At 43.6% G+C, this 13,910-nt stretch overlaps 2 protein-coding genes across 2 annotated transcripts; both read right to left on the bottom strand.

Annotated features, from left to right (window-relative positions):
* Positions 1-2,090: 2,090 nt before the first annotated feature.
* Positions 2,091-5,800, bottom strand: LOC146634854 (uncharacterized). The gene is made up of 8 exons (XM_085349977.1): positions 5,789-5,800; positions 5,544-5,721; positions 5,416-5,457; positions 5,070-5,336; positions 4,747-4,986; positions 4,436-4,657; positions 4,148-4,273; positions 2,091-2,128 (listed from the first exon to the last, which is right to left on the bottom strand). Exons 1-8 carry the CDS (start codon positions 5,798-5,800, stop codon positions 2,091-2,093), a joined length of 1,125 nt encoding a protein of 374 aa, XP_085206103.1.
* A 48-nt stretch (positions 5,801-5,848) lies between these two features.
* Positions 5,849-6,784, bottom strand: LOC146634853 (E3 ubiquitin/ISG15 ligase TRIM25-like). The gene has a single exon (XM_085349976.1). The coding sequence runs from the start codon at positions 6,782-6,784 to the stop codon at positions 5,849-5,851; it is 936 nt and encodes a 311-aa protein (XP_085206102.1).
* Positions 6,785-13,910: the final 7,126 nt, after the last annotated feature.

Below are 13,910 nucleotides of genomic sequence, written 5' to 3'. Positions count from 1 at the left end.
TGATCATATGATTGTTCGGTTTTTCTCTGTAGGGTCTACCTTACAATATAAAGGTAACTGTTATTGTGATTGGTCGCTATATGAATAAAATTGACTGGAAATGAAAAGATGACATTTAGTCCTTGCCAAGCTCAATACAGGAAGGCTACACAGATAAAGGTCAGTAAAAATAGTGTTCAAGCTTGTGGTTTATTTTCCAGCTCTACATAAGAAACGCTTCAACCACGAGTGATGGCAGTTCACTGATCATCATTTATACATGTAAACTGGTTGTTTGTGTAAACGAACTGCTGCTACTGCTCTAATCCAGCTGAGCACTCAAGACTCAGCTATTCACACACTGCTTTCTAAGCACCCTTATCAAACACTCACGTTTGGATGGAGGCGTCAGAAGAAATTTGGGGTTCAGTATCTTGCCTAAGAATACTTCAGCATGCAGACAAGAAGACACATTTAGAAGACAACCCACTGCATCACATGAGCCTCAGTCAGCGTTCACAGTGCACAGAGAGATCCTGCTGGTTTGCTGTTTATGCATTACTAATGTAGATTTATTTTTGACATGCGTGTTTAAGGTTCGGTGCCCAAACTGACAGTGACTGATGGCAACATTTAGACTGAAAACCAAACAATGAAACTCTGAGAGACACAGGACGATTATCGACTCTGTCCACACAGTGGAAAATTTGTTCTTAATAGAGGAAACATCGTCTACATAACAGACCCAATCAGCAGGAGCGATGCTAAACACAGCAGCTGTGGTTTCCTGTTTGATGAAAACAGGTCGTCTGCCTTCATGTTCAGTCGTCATGTTACAGATACTAACTGAACTGAACCTTCAGCAGGTTTTGGACGTTTATGAGACAAATTTAAATCACAAACTTTCATCACTTTAATCCTGCAGGTTTGAAACTGTTTTCTATTATTAGAAAGATTCTTTGTGTATTTCAGGTAAAGTGTGATGCTCATATGTAAATAACATCTTGTTTTGTTTCCTGTCCAACTGGCCAGCTTTGAGATGAAACCAGTCATTTTTAACCAGGATATGTCCTTTAATGCACATATTAAACAAATATGTAGGACTGCTTTCTTCCATCTGAGCAACATCTCTAAAATTAGAAATATCCTGTCTCAGAGTGATGCTGAAAAACAAGTTCATGCATTTATTACTTCTAGGCTCAAAATCGTTTTCTGTGCCTGTCATGAACAGCTGTGTGGCAGGCAGAGGCAAGACCCAAATGCAGGACTTGGAAACAAAGGGGTCGGCTAAAAGAGGCAGCGTTATTAATGTTAGAAGATACTCAGAAAGAAACATAAAAATACAAGAGAAACAAAGAAAGAAAATTAGAGAATATAAACAGGAAACTACGAAGGAAACATAGAACTCACAGAAGAACACAGCAAAACAGGCACGAGGGAGACTGAGGACCTAAACACAGGGATGGGATTACAAACACAATGAGACAGAACACAGAGAAAACAGACAAACGCAGGTACGTGAGCGGGGAGACTGAAAGAATAACAAAACACAGAGAAGAGGCTGGCACAGACTGGACACGAAGGAAATAAACATGAACAACAAGAAATAGAGAATAAGAAATATAAATAATGACGACTCTGACAAATAAGGGAACCTGAGCTCAAGAGACACCAATATAGAACCAGAACAAAGGTCATTGAAACAAGAGAACAAATAAACACATAGTCCATAACAAACACAAAAACTAGCTCAAAGACTGAGGACCATCACAGGACACTCTGTGTCAAACATGAGTGTTCATAAGTTCAGAGTATTGATCAGTTTGAAATGATGGAAGCAGCTCCTGAAAGTGACGACTCTTCACCTCGCAGTAGACCTTTGTCAGAGTTCAAGCTGCACAGACTCAAACCAGCAGCAGGTCGATTTCTTTAGTTCTCCGTCAATCCTGGTTCCTCAGGAGGAACTTGCTCCCACAATGACATCACTGTGTGAATGAATGGGAGTGAATGAAGAAAGGAGGAAGCTGATGACTGCCTGTAAATGTTCCCACGGTGACTGACAGAGTGAGACTGTCCACAGGAAGTCTGCAGGTCTGTCCTCAGCTTCCTGTTTACACTTCTTCTGTGGTGTCTGTGGTTCCTTTAGCTTCTGTAAAAATGGGACAGTTGAGTGTGCAGTCATGGGGCAGGTCACTAGAAGGGTGAGGCATTTATTGTCCTACCAACTTTAAAACCTAATTAAAATGTATATGTATGTAACAAATATATGAAACTTTAAACCTAATTTTTAAACTGAAGCTTAAAGAGAAAAAAGTTAATGATGGATTGCATTTATATAACACTTTTCTAGGCACCCAAAGTACAGTTCCACAGTCACTCTCACACACTGGTGGAGGCAGCTACAGTTGTAGCCACAGCTGCCCGGGGACAGACTGACAGAAGCGAGGCTGCCATATCGCACCATCGGCCCCTCTGGCCATCACCAGTAGGCGGTAGGGGAAGTGTCTTGCCATAGGACACAACCACCAGGACAGAGAGAGAGCAGGAGGGATCAAACCGGCGACCTTCCACTTATAGAGGAGCTTCCCAATCCACTGAACCACAGTCGCCCCGATAGTTCAGCATGTAATAACACTGGGACATGAGTCATATAGGTGCAGCCTCCCTACCTGTGTCCTCAGGGGTCTGAGTGATGATGTCAGCATTGGTCATGTGTGTTTTTGGGATGACATCATCAAGACAAGAACATGCCAATGAGTGACTGAATATCTGGGATTTATTTACAACTCACTGAACTTGGATTTCCCATCAACCCTGTTTGCCTGCTGAACTGAATTCAAATATATATTGTTTTCATTTAATAATAATCCTGCAGAGAAATCTTAATTCTTATGAAGACGTTGTGAGGGGCTTCATGAATCTCTCTCTGAAAAAGAACTCATTTTGTTTCACTTTAAACACTAGTCACACAAAGAGATGAAGACAAGAAACAAAGTTAAGAACATCTTTTGCTGTGTGGTAACTTTACATCTTCCTTTGTTCAGTCCTGTATCTCAGCACCGGTATCTGCTGACATGCACTCTCTCTACTCTCAGACACTGTTTACCTCTACAGAGTCCACAACATTCAAATAGCTGCTAGACTGATCTTAAACACATAAAACACTTCATGGTTTATGTGTTTTACCTTTGATCATTTCCCACTGATCTCAACAAAGAAGCTCCGTCACAGAGAGCTTCTCTCAGCAGTTAACCACACCAGCAGCACCTGTTTTGATGTGGGTGAATGAACGCTCGACTCCGGGAAATATGAACTACTGACTCAGGTGACTTCACTATTTATGTGCTTTTACATCTGATTACTGCTACTACTGTGTATAACCCTCAGATTTACATGGCAATAAAAGAAATAATGTGGTCACTGAACTAGCTTCTCCTGCTAGTCCCAAAAACGTGACTCAAAGTGAGAGCTGACTGGGCTTTTTCAGCTGTAGCCTAAACTGTGCAAGCATCACCCTGCCCTCGTTAGTTCAGCCCACTCGCTGCCTGTCTTTAAATAATGTCTTAAAATGTGTTTTTGCTCCTCAGATTAGAGTCAGAACGCGAGCAGTACATTCTCACCTTGTACTGGTTGTTATTTTCCTAATTTTGCTGGTTTGCTGGTTTGTACAGTATTTTTATTAAACTGTCCAACGTGTGCTTCTCCGATTTATTTTTGAAAAGATACATCTGGATTAAAAACAAACCAAATCCGCTCAGATTATTTTTAATCTTCAGTTCAGGCCGACTGCTCCTGTTACACTGTGTCATACACACAAACCTGAATTGACTCCCATCAAACACCGATCATATCTGTTTAAGCTGCAGGATTTCCTGTCTCAGTGCCACGTCTCTCTCTGCTGACTGCCTCATGTTATAAACACTGAACTGACCAACGAAACCACAGTACAGCTTTAATTATGAAACCAGTGACAGGTTTTACTGAGGAAACAGGAACCTAAAGAGTGAACTGCACCTGCATTCAGGTCCCACTTTCAAAACACTAGTTTGATAAATGTGAGAAGAAGATTCTCATTGTTTCATTGAGCACATTTTACAAGCCCAATGAAAACTACTTTTGGGTTTATCTCTCATTGATGTCCCTCGTTAGAACACAGGTGAATGTGTACCTGCAGTGTTTGTCCTCAGACTGGAGTAAAGTACTTCAGGTTCGCTGGCTGGAGTCTTATTGGTCCAGGCTCTACTGGTGACCTCAGCATAGGTGACATCATTTACTGGAGCTAACTGGTATCTCCCTGCAAAGATGAAGTGATCTGAAAGAATACTAGTATTTGTGTCTGTGGAGTTTTAGTCTGAATCTACTTTCTAAGTGTTCTAAAAATAGAAACGCTGATGGAGGCTGTCTTGATGTGTCCAACATGATGACTTTGGATGAAAATTTGAGACAGATGCCATACCTGTGCGTTTCTTCCACAGAAGATGAAGTACAAACAGAACCAGAACCAATAGCACCAGGGAACCTATAGCAGCTACAATTGGGAATATGAGGGAGGAGGGGGGAGAGGGAGAAGGGGGAGGAGAAAGAAGGGTAGAAGAAGAGGAGATATGAGCGTTTGTGAGTGACGTTATGGTTGTTGTTGCTTCTTTTGTTGTTGTAAACAAGGCTGTGGTTGAAGGACCTGCAGGAGAGATGAGGAAGCTGGTTCAGTCAGTTTATCATCAGCTCAGCAGATTGGCTTTAAACAGGAAGTGATGTCAGTGATCTGACCTCTGACCCTCAGAAAGCTCTGAGGAGATGATCCAAACTCATCAGTAGCACACCAGTAGAGACCTTCATCAGACTGCTGCACGTTAATGGTGATGAGTTTCTCTGATTTAGGTCTAACAAGACGTCCATTACAGTAGAAATAAGCTGCAGCTGTGCCACCAGTTTTCTTCTTACAGCGTAGAGTGACATCACTTCCTGTCCTCACAGGAAGTGCAGGGATCTCCAGGATCACATGTTTATCTGAAGAAAAGACCCACAGAGTGATGTAGAGGTGGTATAACAGTCTGCTGTTAGTCTGATGATGAAATGAATGACTTCATTACCTGATACAGTGATGTTGACTTCTTCACTCTTCTCTCCAGCTTCACCTTCACACCAGTAAACTCTACTGATTGGCTCGAACTCATTAAACAAACAGGATGGACCATTTATCCTCCCAAAGCCCCGCCCACCTGCTCCACATGACTCAGTCCCACTTCCTGTGTCCCTCTTCACCGTCCATCCATCAGAGCCCAGCTGACCTTCACATGTCAGAGACACTGAGGCTGCTGTGAAGAACTGCTGAAGGTTTGGACTGACGCTCAGAGAGACTGGAGGACAGACGGACAGTTTCTATCAGTGTTTACACTCAGTGTTTGCCCTGGACCATGGTGCACTTCATCTACTCACCTGCACAAACAGTCAATGCAGACAGCAGCAGCACACACACACCTGCAACAGGTCAGAGGTCACTGAAAGACATTGGACATTATGACCAGAAGGCAGTAATAGGCCTGGGAGAGCATCTTCTATGTTACCATGTTCACCCTTCTCCCTGCTATGATGGCACTTGTTTAGCCATTTGTCACATAGACTCTGGATGTTATATTTCAAAGCTGCACACTGGTTATCTGTGTAGGTCACAGTTAGGTGTTGTGAGAAAGTTGGTGACACCCAGTTGGTGGGGAGGTCCTGGTGGTGAAGTCTTCTGTTCTCCTGTGTCAAGGGTGCAGACAACAGCTGTTGAAACACCTTCTCTTTTAACGTCTATTCAACTAAATGCTGTGCTATTCATCTTTAGTGACTGTGTACCTGCCCCCCCCTCTCGCTCACTCTCTCGTGCTCATAAGAATAAAAATGAATATAGGTGGAGGTGGTCTTCAGAGCGTGAGAGCTGCTCCACCTCAGAGCTTCTCTCCATCAGCTCAGAGATTTCCTGTTCCAGATCTTTGATGAGACCTTCAGCCTGTTTCTCTGTAGCTTCCTGTTTGTCTTCGATCTCCTTCATGAGCTCCTTCAGGCGTCTCTCAACAGACTCCATCAGAGCCGTGAGGACCTGAACACCTTCTGCTTTCTGTCTGTCTGCAGCATCTTTACTCATCTTCACCGACTCTGTGATCTCCTGAATCTTCAGTCGTCTCTTCTGGATCATCTGCTGAATCTCAGCCTCTGTCTTCTCCAGCTCTGCCTTCTTTCCTTCATATTCTTCTCTCAGAGGAACAAACTCGTGGTTCTTGTGGTCTAAAACAGAGCAGAGCACGCAGATACATGTCTGGTCGGTCTTACAGAACAGCTCCAGGAGTTTATCGTGCTTCGTGCACATCCTGCCTTCCAGGTTCTCCACAGCATCAACCAGCTGATGTCTTTTCAGGCCTTTCAGTGTCAGATGAGGCTCCAGGTGAGTCTGACAGTAGGAGGTCTGACACACCAGGCAGGACTTCAGGGCCTTCAGTCTGGTTCCAGTGCAGACGTCACAGGGAACTTCTCCTGGTTTGGCAGCTTGTTGCTCTGAGCTGCTGCTGCTGGCTTTCTGCTGAGCTTCACGTCTGAACTGAGCAACCATCTCAGAGAACAAAGTGTTGATGTCTAGTTCAGGTCGTCTCTTGAACACTCTGTTACACATAGGACACTTCTTTCTGCCATTAGTGTCCCAGTGCTGACTGATGCAGGTTTTGCAGAAGTTGTGTCCACATGGTGTAGAGACTGGATCAGTGAACACATCCAGACAGATGGAGCACAGAAACTGATCTTCAGATCGCAGATTGCTGGCAGCAGACATGTCTGCACTCTGAGGGAGAAAGAAGAGAAACATTTGATTCAAAATTCACTTTAAATTTCATTTTTACAAAGAGAGAAACAAGCGTCAGTAGTCTGAGGAGCTTGGAGAGAAAAGCGTCTGGACTTCTTTAAGTTTCTTTTCATCACAGAAGCTTCTTCACCTCATCCTCAACACGGACCAAGGAATGAATACTGCACTTTTGGAAGAACTCCCTCCCCTGCAGCCTCTTATCGTCAAAGGGACGGAGGTGGAGAGGACAAACAGCCACAGATTCCTGGGACTGCAGGTTACATCAGACCTGAGCTGGACTCTCAACACTACAGCAACTGTGAAAAAAGCCTAGCAAAGGCTTTATTTCATTCGGCTGCTCAGGAAAGCTGGCATGAACCACCACCCTCTCACCCAGGCCTGCAGAGGACTGATAGACAGCATCCTCACCGCAGGCATCACTGTCTGGTATGGAAACACTACACAGACAGAGAGGAAGGCTCTGCAGAGTCATAAAGTCTGCAGAGAGGATTATGGGAACAACACTTGCATCCATGGACCTGCACATACAAAGCTGCACATACAATCTCAGACACAACAGAGCGGACAGCAGCATCACACACAGAACACGATTCTTCAACAGCTTCTTCCCCACAACTGTCAGACTGACGGCAAACAAAAACACACTGAACACTTAAAATAACACAGCACTACTTAACCTCACTTTGAATGTATCATCGGTTCACTGACCATCGGGCAATACACTCACAACAGACTTGTGAAACAGATCTGTGGAACAAATGTGCAATACTGTGAGTGCGATAAGAGGTAGAGAACTACACACTCTCTGTACATTTTCTTCTTTTTCTTTGTATATAGAAAATAGTACGACTACCCTACTCCGGGCTTCATTTCTATCCTTCTGCTTTTTCTGTCTTTATATTGTTAAAGTGTGATTTGACTTGGAAAGCTCTGCACAAGTATTCCACTGTGCATGGACTGTTGGTCCTGTGTGCAAATGTCAAAATAAAAATCTTGAACCTTCAGTTGTCAGAGTAACTGGTGGAGACCCAGCAACACACTCAGACACAAACTGGTTCATCTGAAACACAAACTGAACAACGTCGTGTCTGCTGTACAGTGCAGCGTCCAGATGAACAGGATCAACAGGATGAACATCTTTTTAACAGTCGTTACAAAGATGTGAAGTTGTTTGGCTGACACAGACAAACAGTATCCCACATTCTTGATTTTTAGCTCACAAACACGTCTTATAAGGACTTATTGATCCTGAAATGTTGGAGGTTTTAGCTCTTTAAACAGTAAAGTTACAGGAGGATACAGATAATTATCAGGAAAATGTCCTCGGTTTGTTAAAATGATCCCGTCCGATAACACACGAGAACAATAAATGTATCATTTTCTGTTGTAACCCACAAACTGAACGGTCACACTCATCTTTCATGTTGTCACTAAAACATCACTCCTTCCACGTCTAGTTGGTCGTGATGGAGGCGGAGTGCGTTGGGTCCGCTTTCCCTGCCCAGCCGATGTTCCTGACGCAGGGAAACAGATCCTGTTGGGGATCCCTACCTTGGCACAACACCTGCCATGGTCTTTGCACACTCACCACAGTAAATGCATCATGTTGTCAGCTTTACAGTATCATAGTCAGAGAAACTGGTCAGGCCGCTCTCTTCCAAATGTCTACACTTCACCCTTTTACTGTCAGTGGGCTCAGAGTCCATCTAATGTGGCTCATTATCTGATGCCGTCTGCAGACCAGTGTTAGACACTGAGAGGTTGATGGCTCCGTGTCAGAGCACCGGCCTTAACGAAAAAGTTATCAATCGTTCTTTTCATCTTTTCTCATTACCCACAGCTACATCCACTCCTATCAGGCTGCTCACCTCTGCTGCGACGATTCAAACAGCCTGAAAGTAAATAATTTGGAGACGGTGCGTTTGTGTCACAGTGAACAGTGAAAACAGAGACTTTCTAAAACGATGATGCATGTTAGTCATGTGATGCAGGCATGTGACCAATTAAACAAAGATAGTGGAGAGCATTATACAGCTGCAGTTTTGACAGTCCTATTAAAGATGAATATCAGTCTGCACATGCTCCACAGAGCTTTTCTTCAAATTCTTTAATTCTCTCTCGCTTTTGCAACTTTGTACTTTTGTGTTACTCGCAGCAACAACTCCACCTCATTGTTAGTCCATTTTAAAACTCGGTGCTTTTCCTCCACCTTTTGCCGCGACGTTTCAAACAGCCGGAAAGTGAATCAGCAGCAGACAGAAATGAGACCGGTCGAATCGTCTTGCATTTCACGCATGTGCAGGACTGGAACGTAAGAGTTTTCAGCCGTCTTAATGTGGACGCACAACTCTGTGAAAATGACTGAAAACACCAGTGTGGACGCGGAGCACTGTTTTCAAATCTATCCGGGCGAGTGTGGACGTAGCCTAAGTGGCACCATGGAGAAATGAGGTGGCGCTCTAGACCCTGATGAAGTGAACAGAGTGAAGATTTGTGTAGAAGCAGGAAGTGTGATCAGCTGCACTCACCACTGTTGCTGAGAGAAACCTGATGGACTCCAGTGAATCTTCTTTTAGAGACAAACAGGACTCGACTGCAGCTCTGCTGCTGCTCTCTCACACTTTCACTTCTGCAAAATGACGTTGAGCTTCTTGTTTTTCAGCTGTTGCTCCGCCTCTTCCTGCCTCTCCCTTTACAGGAATCAGCCGGTCTGTACTCAGTGACTGTGTGCAGCGGGTGGGAGGTACATACAGTCTGTACTGAAGTAGAAGTACTACTGTTAAAAATACAGCAAGTACTAATTCAACTTCTTTACTCAAGTAAAAGTAAAAAGTACTGGCTGTGAAATGAGAGTAAAAAGAGCTGATTGAAGAACATTTCTAACACTTGTTCCATTGGCAGATTTTTTTCACTTATTTCAAGCTAAAATATTTATTAGAATTCAAATTTAGACAGAAACAAAGTGAATAATATTATTTTATTATCACGTTGATGCAGCACATGGTTCAGTTAGCTTTGTATAAACAAGTTAAAACTCTCTATTTTTTCTCTGGTTTCAAGATTCACTGTCTTGAAAAAAGTTCATAGTCGGTGGCGGACCCCCTCAGACATCGGTGCGTTGGTGGTTCTTTGTGTCTGGGGATGGGCGTCCAGGTACACGCCGGCTCACTCCTTGGTGGCTGCTTATCGGGGCCTGGAGCCTGGGGCTCGCTCGGGCCACTTCGGAGGTGGGGTGCAACCGACCTCTCGGCCTGGGGCTCGGTCACTCAGGCACAGCTGGCTGCCGGCGGAGCTCACGGGCGCGTCACTGCACCCCCCCCCTGGCTTCTGCTCCGCGGCTGCTGGGTGAGCCCTCATCTGGGACTCTCCTCAGCTCTTTCTGGGACAGTGGCGCGGCTGCCCCTCTGTGGGTCTTCCTTGGTCTCTTGTGTTCTGGGGGCCTCTGGATGTCTGGAGTTTTGATCTCCTCCATACCTGCTTCATGCCCTGGAGGACGGGGCTGTGGCCCCCCCACACCCTCTAGCAGATCATTACATGAAGGAACCTTTTAAAAACAAGCGCGTCCATGCTCACAGGTGTACACACGGGTGATCACACCCACAAACTACACCCTTTTTGGCTCCTACCTCAAAGCACACTGTGTTCTGTTGATCTTACAATAATGTTTAATATTTAGTATTTACTGTTATAGTCACATAGATCATCGTGATGTTGTTTATGCGATTGCTCTAGTCTTCCTCTGCTTGTTTTCTTTTTTCTTTCTCAACAGGTGATCCAGGGAAAGGAAAAAGAGAAAAAAAAGGTGATGAAGCAGATTTTCATCGTCTTTTCTCTCTCTCTCTTTTCTCCTTTTTCTTTCTCTCTCCTTCTGTTAACTTTCTTCTGAACTTTTCTTCTTGTTTTTCTTTCCCGTCCCCGAGTCCAGTCTGGCCTGATTACAATAACTTATAAAAATAACTAATAAAGATCAAATAAACTATGACAATCAAGTGGACCAGTATTGCAAAAGGCCCACTTGGGAAAGTAAATCTGTTGGGCATTTGTCTTGGCCTTCAGACATAATTCTGATTGTTACAGTGCCAGACAGGACACACACACACACACACACACACACACAAAGAAAAAGATAGACCTGAAAAGCTCAATTGAAGGCCGGACAGCCCTGATGCCAAAGGATCCCAAGAAGCAAGTGGTCTCACCCGAATACCTCGGTACCTCATACTGAATCTTGTCCATGCCCGCTATGACTCCCCACACCCACTATAAGATCGTTACACGGAAAAACCTTTTGAATACAAGTGCACACAGGTGTGTGTCAAGATGAACCGAATCAACCTTTTGGGACTGCAGGGAGGGCACTAGCTGCCTCGAGAGCGAAATGCCGTGACCTGTTATTGGAGATTCAACATCAGGAAATCTTTATATGGTTTTAACCTGCTGTGCCCAGAAAATGGCACAGCTCATGGTGTGTTTGAAAAGCTGGGAAATCTAATATTGGATGCACTTAAGCTGCAACTGGGAACCAGCAAGGTAACACATTCACATTTAATGAAGTTTGGTGTGAGTGAGCAAGTATTTCACTGAGGCAATTCAGTTCAGGGGGATGTGTAGGCTGTGATATCATCCACGTAGGCTTCTAGTTGAACAGCGTTGACCAGCCTCATCAGGAATGTTGCTCGTTCACGTCTGCTAAATTTTTAAATCCAAAACTTCAATTATATTGTACGAAATGGTCAGGTGTGACAAAAGCATGTATGCATGATTACAGTTTTTACTGCCACGAGGACTGGACCGGATTCTGGACCGGAGTTTTTCCCATTTTGTGGATAAGCTGTCGGTCCACCGTTTACCTCAGCTGTCAATGCTGGAGCTGAGAAATGTCCACTTTTATTTACTCTCAAACAGGGTGTAAAACTTTGTGCAAGTTAATAAAGCTCACTGCTGACCGAGGACAGCCATGCTGAGGTGAGCTGTCGACGATATGCTAAACTGTTGGTTAGCGTTGGTATTAGCCTCTGTTAGACTGTGCTAGCTGCAAACAGCAGCTAACAGAGGCTTTTCCACTTTCCTTGAAGTGGATCCTTCATCATTTGTTTATGTTCATGTGTTTTTGGCAGTTCTAGTAAATTGTAAACTCAGTCAAGAAAATCTGGATAAATCACAGATTTGTGTATGAAATGTTTTTAAGTATAGTTTTTAAAGTACTTCATCTGCAAACAGACTGTTTTTCAATGAGGCCTAATATGTTTCTTATGTTGAAAGCTGATAGAGGACAGGGTTTGATGAATGTCTGTGAGAGATTAGAGATTCAGAACAGAAACGCTAAGGCTGCTAGTGTTTGTCTTCATACCATTTTTCTTGTATCCACTGATATTAGCTAATAAATGTACGGTCTGTACATTTCTTCTGTGTGTGATGATGATTTATTTGTATAAAGAAAAAACTAGCTGTCACAACACAAATCAGTCAAATGTCTGATGTTCGACATATGTATATGTGTTACAGTGCTGCATTTCTGTCCTGACCTTTGACCCCATGCTCAGACTAAAGGTTCACACAGGCTGGTGTGTAAAAACAGCTAACAATGCATTTCTGTGTAAAGCATCATTTGTAGTAAACATTTAATGCCTGTTTCAGTTTTACACAATTCAATTCAATTCAATTTTATTTATATAGCGCCAAATCACAACAAAAGTCGCCTCAAGGCGCTTCATAGATACAGAGAGAAAAACCCAACAATCATATGACCCCCTATGAGCAAGCACTTTGGCGACAGTGGGAAGGAAAAACTCCCTTTTAACAGGAAGAAACCTCCGGCAGAACCAGGCTCAGGGAGGGGCGGCCATCTGCTGCGACCGGTTGGGGTGAGAGAAGGAAGACAGGATAAAGACATGCTGTGGAAGAGAGACAGAGGTTAATAACAGATATGATTCAATGCAGAGAGGTCTATTAATACATAGTGAGTGAGAAAGGTGACTGGAAAGGAAAAACTCAATGCATCATGGGAATCCCCCGGCAGCCTACATCTATTGCAGCATAACAAAGGGAGGATTCAGGGTCACCTGGTCCAGCCCTAACTATATGCTTTAGAAAAAAGGAAAGTTTTAAGCCTAATCTTAAAAGTAGAGATAGTGTCTGTCTCCCGAATCCAAACTGGAAGCTGGTTCCACAGAAGAGGGGCCTGAAAACTGAAGGCTCTCCCTCCCATTCTACTTTTAAATACCCTAGGAACAACAAGTAGGCCTGCAGAGCGAGAGCGGAGCGCTCTAATAGGGTGATATGGTACTACAAGGTCATTAAGATAAGATGGGGCCTGATTATTTAAGACCTTGTATGTGAGGAGCAGGATTTTGAATTCAATTCTGGATTTAACAGGAAGCCAATGAAGGGAAGCCAAAACAGGAGAAATATGCTCTCTCTTTCTAGTCCCTGTCAGGACTCTTGCTGCAGCATTTTGGATTAGCTGAAGGCTTTTCAGTGAGTTTTTTGGACATCCTGATAATAATGAATTACAGTAGTCCAGCCTGGAAGTAATAAATGCATGAACTAGTTTTTCAGCGTCACTCTGAGACAGGATATTTCTAATTTTAGAGATGTTGCGCAAATGGAAGAAAGCAGTCTTACATATTTGTTTAATATGTGCGTTGAAGGACATGTCCTGGTCAAAAATGACTCCAAGGTTCCTCACAGCGTTACTGGAGGCCAAGGTAATGCCATCCAGAGTAAGAATCTGCTTAGATACCATATTTCTAAGATTTTCAGGGCCGAGTACAATAACCTCAGTTTTATCTGAATTAAGAAGCAGAAAGTTAGCGGCCATCCAGGTCTTTATGTCTTTAAGACATTCCTGCAGTTTAACTAATTGGTGTGTGTTATCTGGCTTCATGGACAGATAGAGCTGGGTGTCATCTGCATAGCAGTGAAAATGTATGCTATGTCTTCTAATGATGCTGCCTAAGGGAAGCATGTATAATGTAAACAGAATTGGTCCTAGCACTGAACCCTGTGGAACTCCATAATTAACCTCAGTGTGTGAAGAGGACTCTCCATTTACATGCACGAATTGGAGTCTATTAGATAGATATGATACAAACCA

This window comes from Diplotaxodon limnothrissa, linkage group LG3, assembly GCF_057381915.1.
Source record: "Diplotaxodon limnothrissa isolate DT_005_m linkage group LG3, D_limnothrissa_male_GT1.1, whole genome shotgun sequence".
Lineage (NCBI taxonomy): Eukaryota > Metazoa > Chordata > Actinopteri > Cichliformes > Cichlidae > Diplotaxodon > Diplotaxodon limnothrissa.
Note: the sequence above shows the minus strand (reverse complement) of the source record. Positions and strands in the feature narration are given on the sequence as shown.

Bases quoted from the DNA above. Each gene is read 5' to 3' on its own strand.
- LOC146634854 (XM_085349977.1), bottom strand. The intron at 5,458-5,543 runs GTAACATAGAAG...GACCTGTTGCAG, and splicing joins CAGGGAGAAGGGTGAACATG to GTGTGTGTGTGCTGCTGCTG. The intron at 4,274-4,435 runs GTATGGCATCTG...TCATCTTTGCAG, and splicing joins TCTGTGGAAGAAACGCACAG to GGAGATACCAGTTAGCTCCA.
- LOC146634853 (XM_085349976.1), bottom strand. From the start codon at position 6,784: ATGTCTGCTGCCAGCAATCTGCGATCTGAAGATCAGTTTCTGTGCTCC.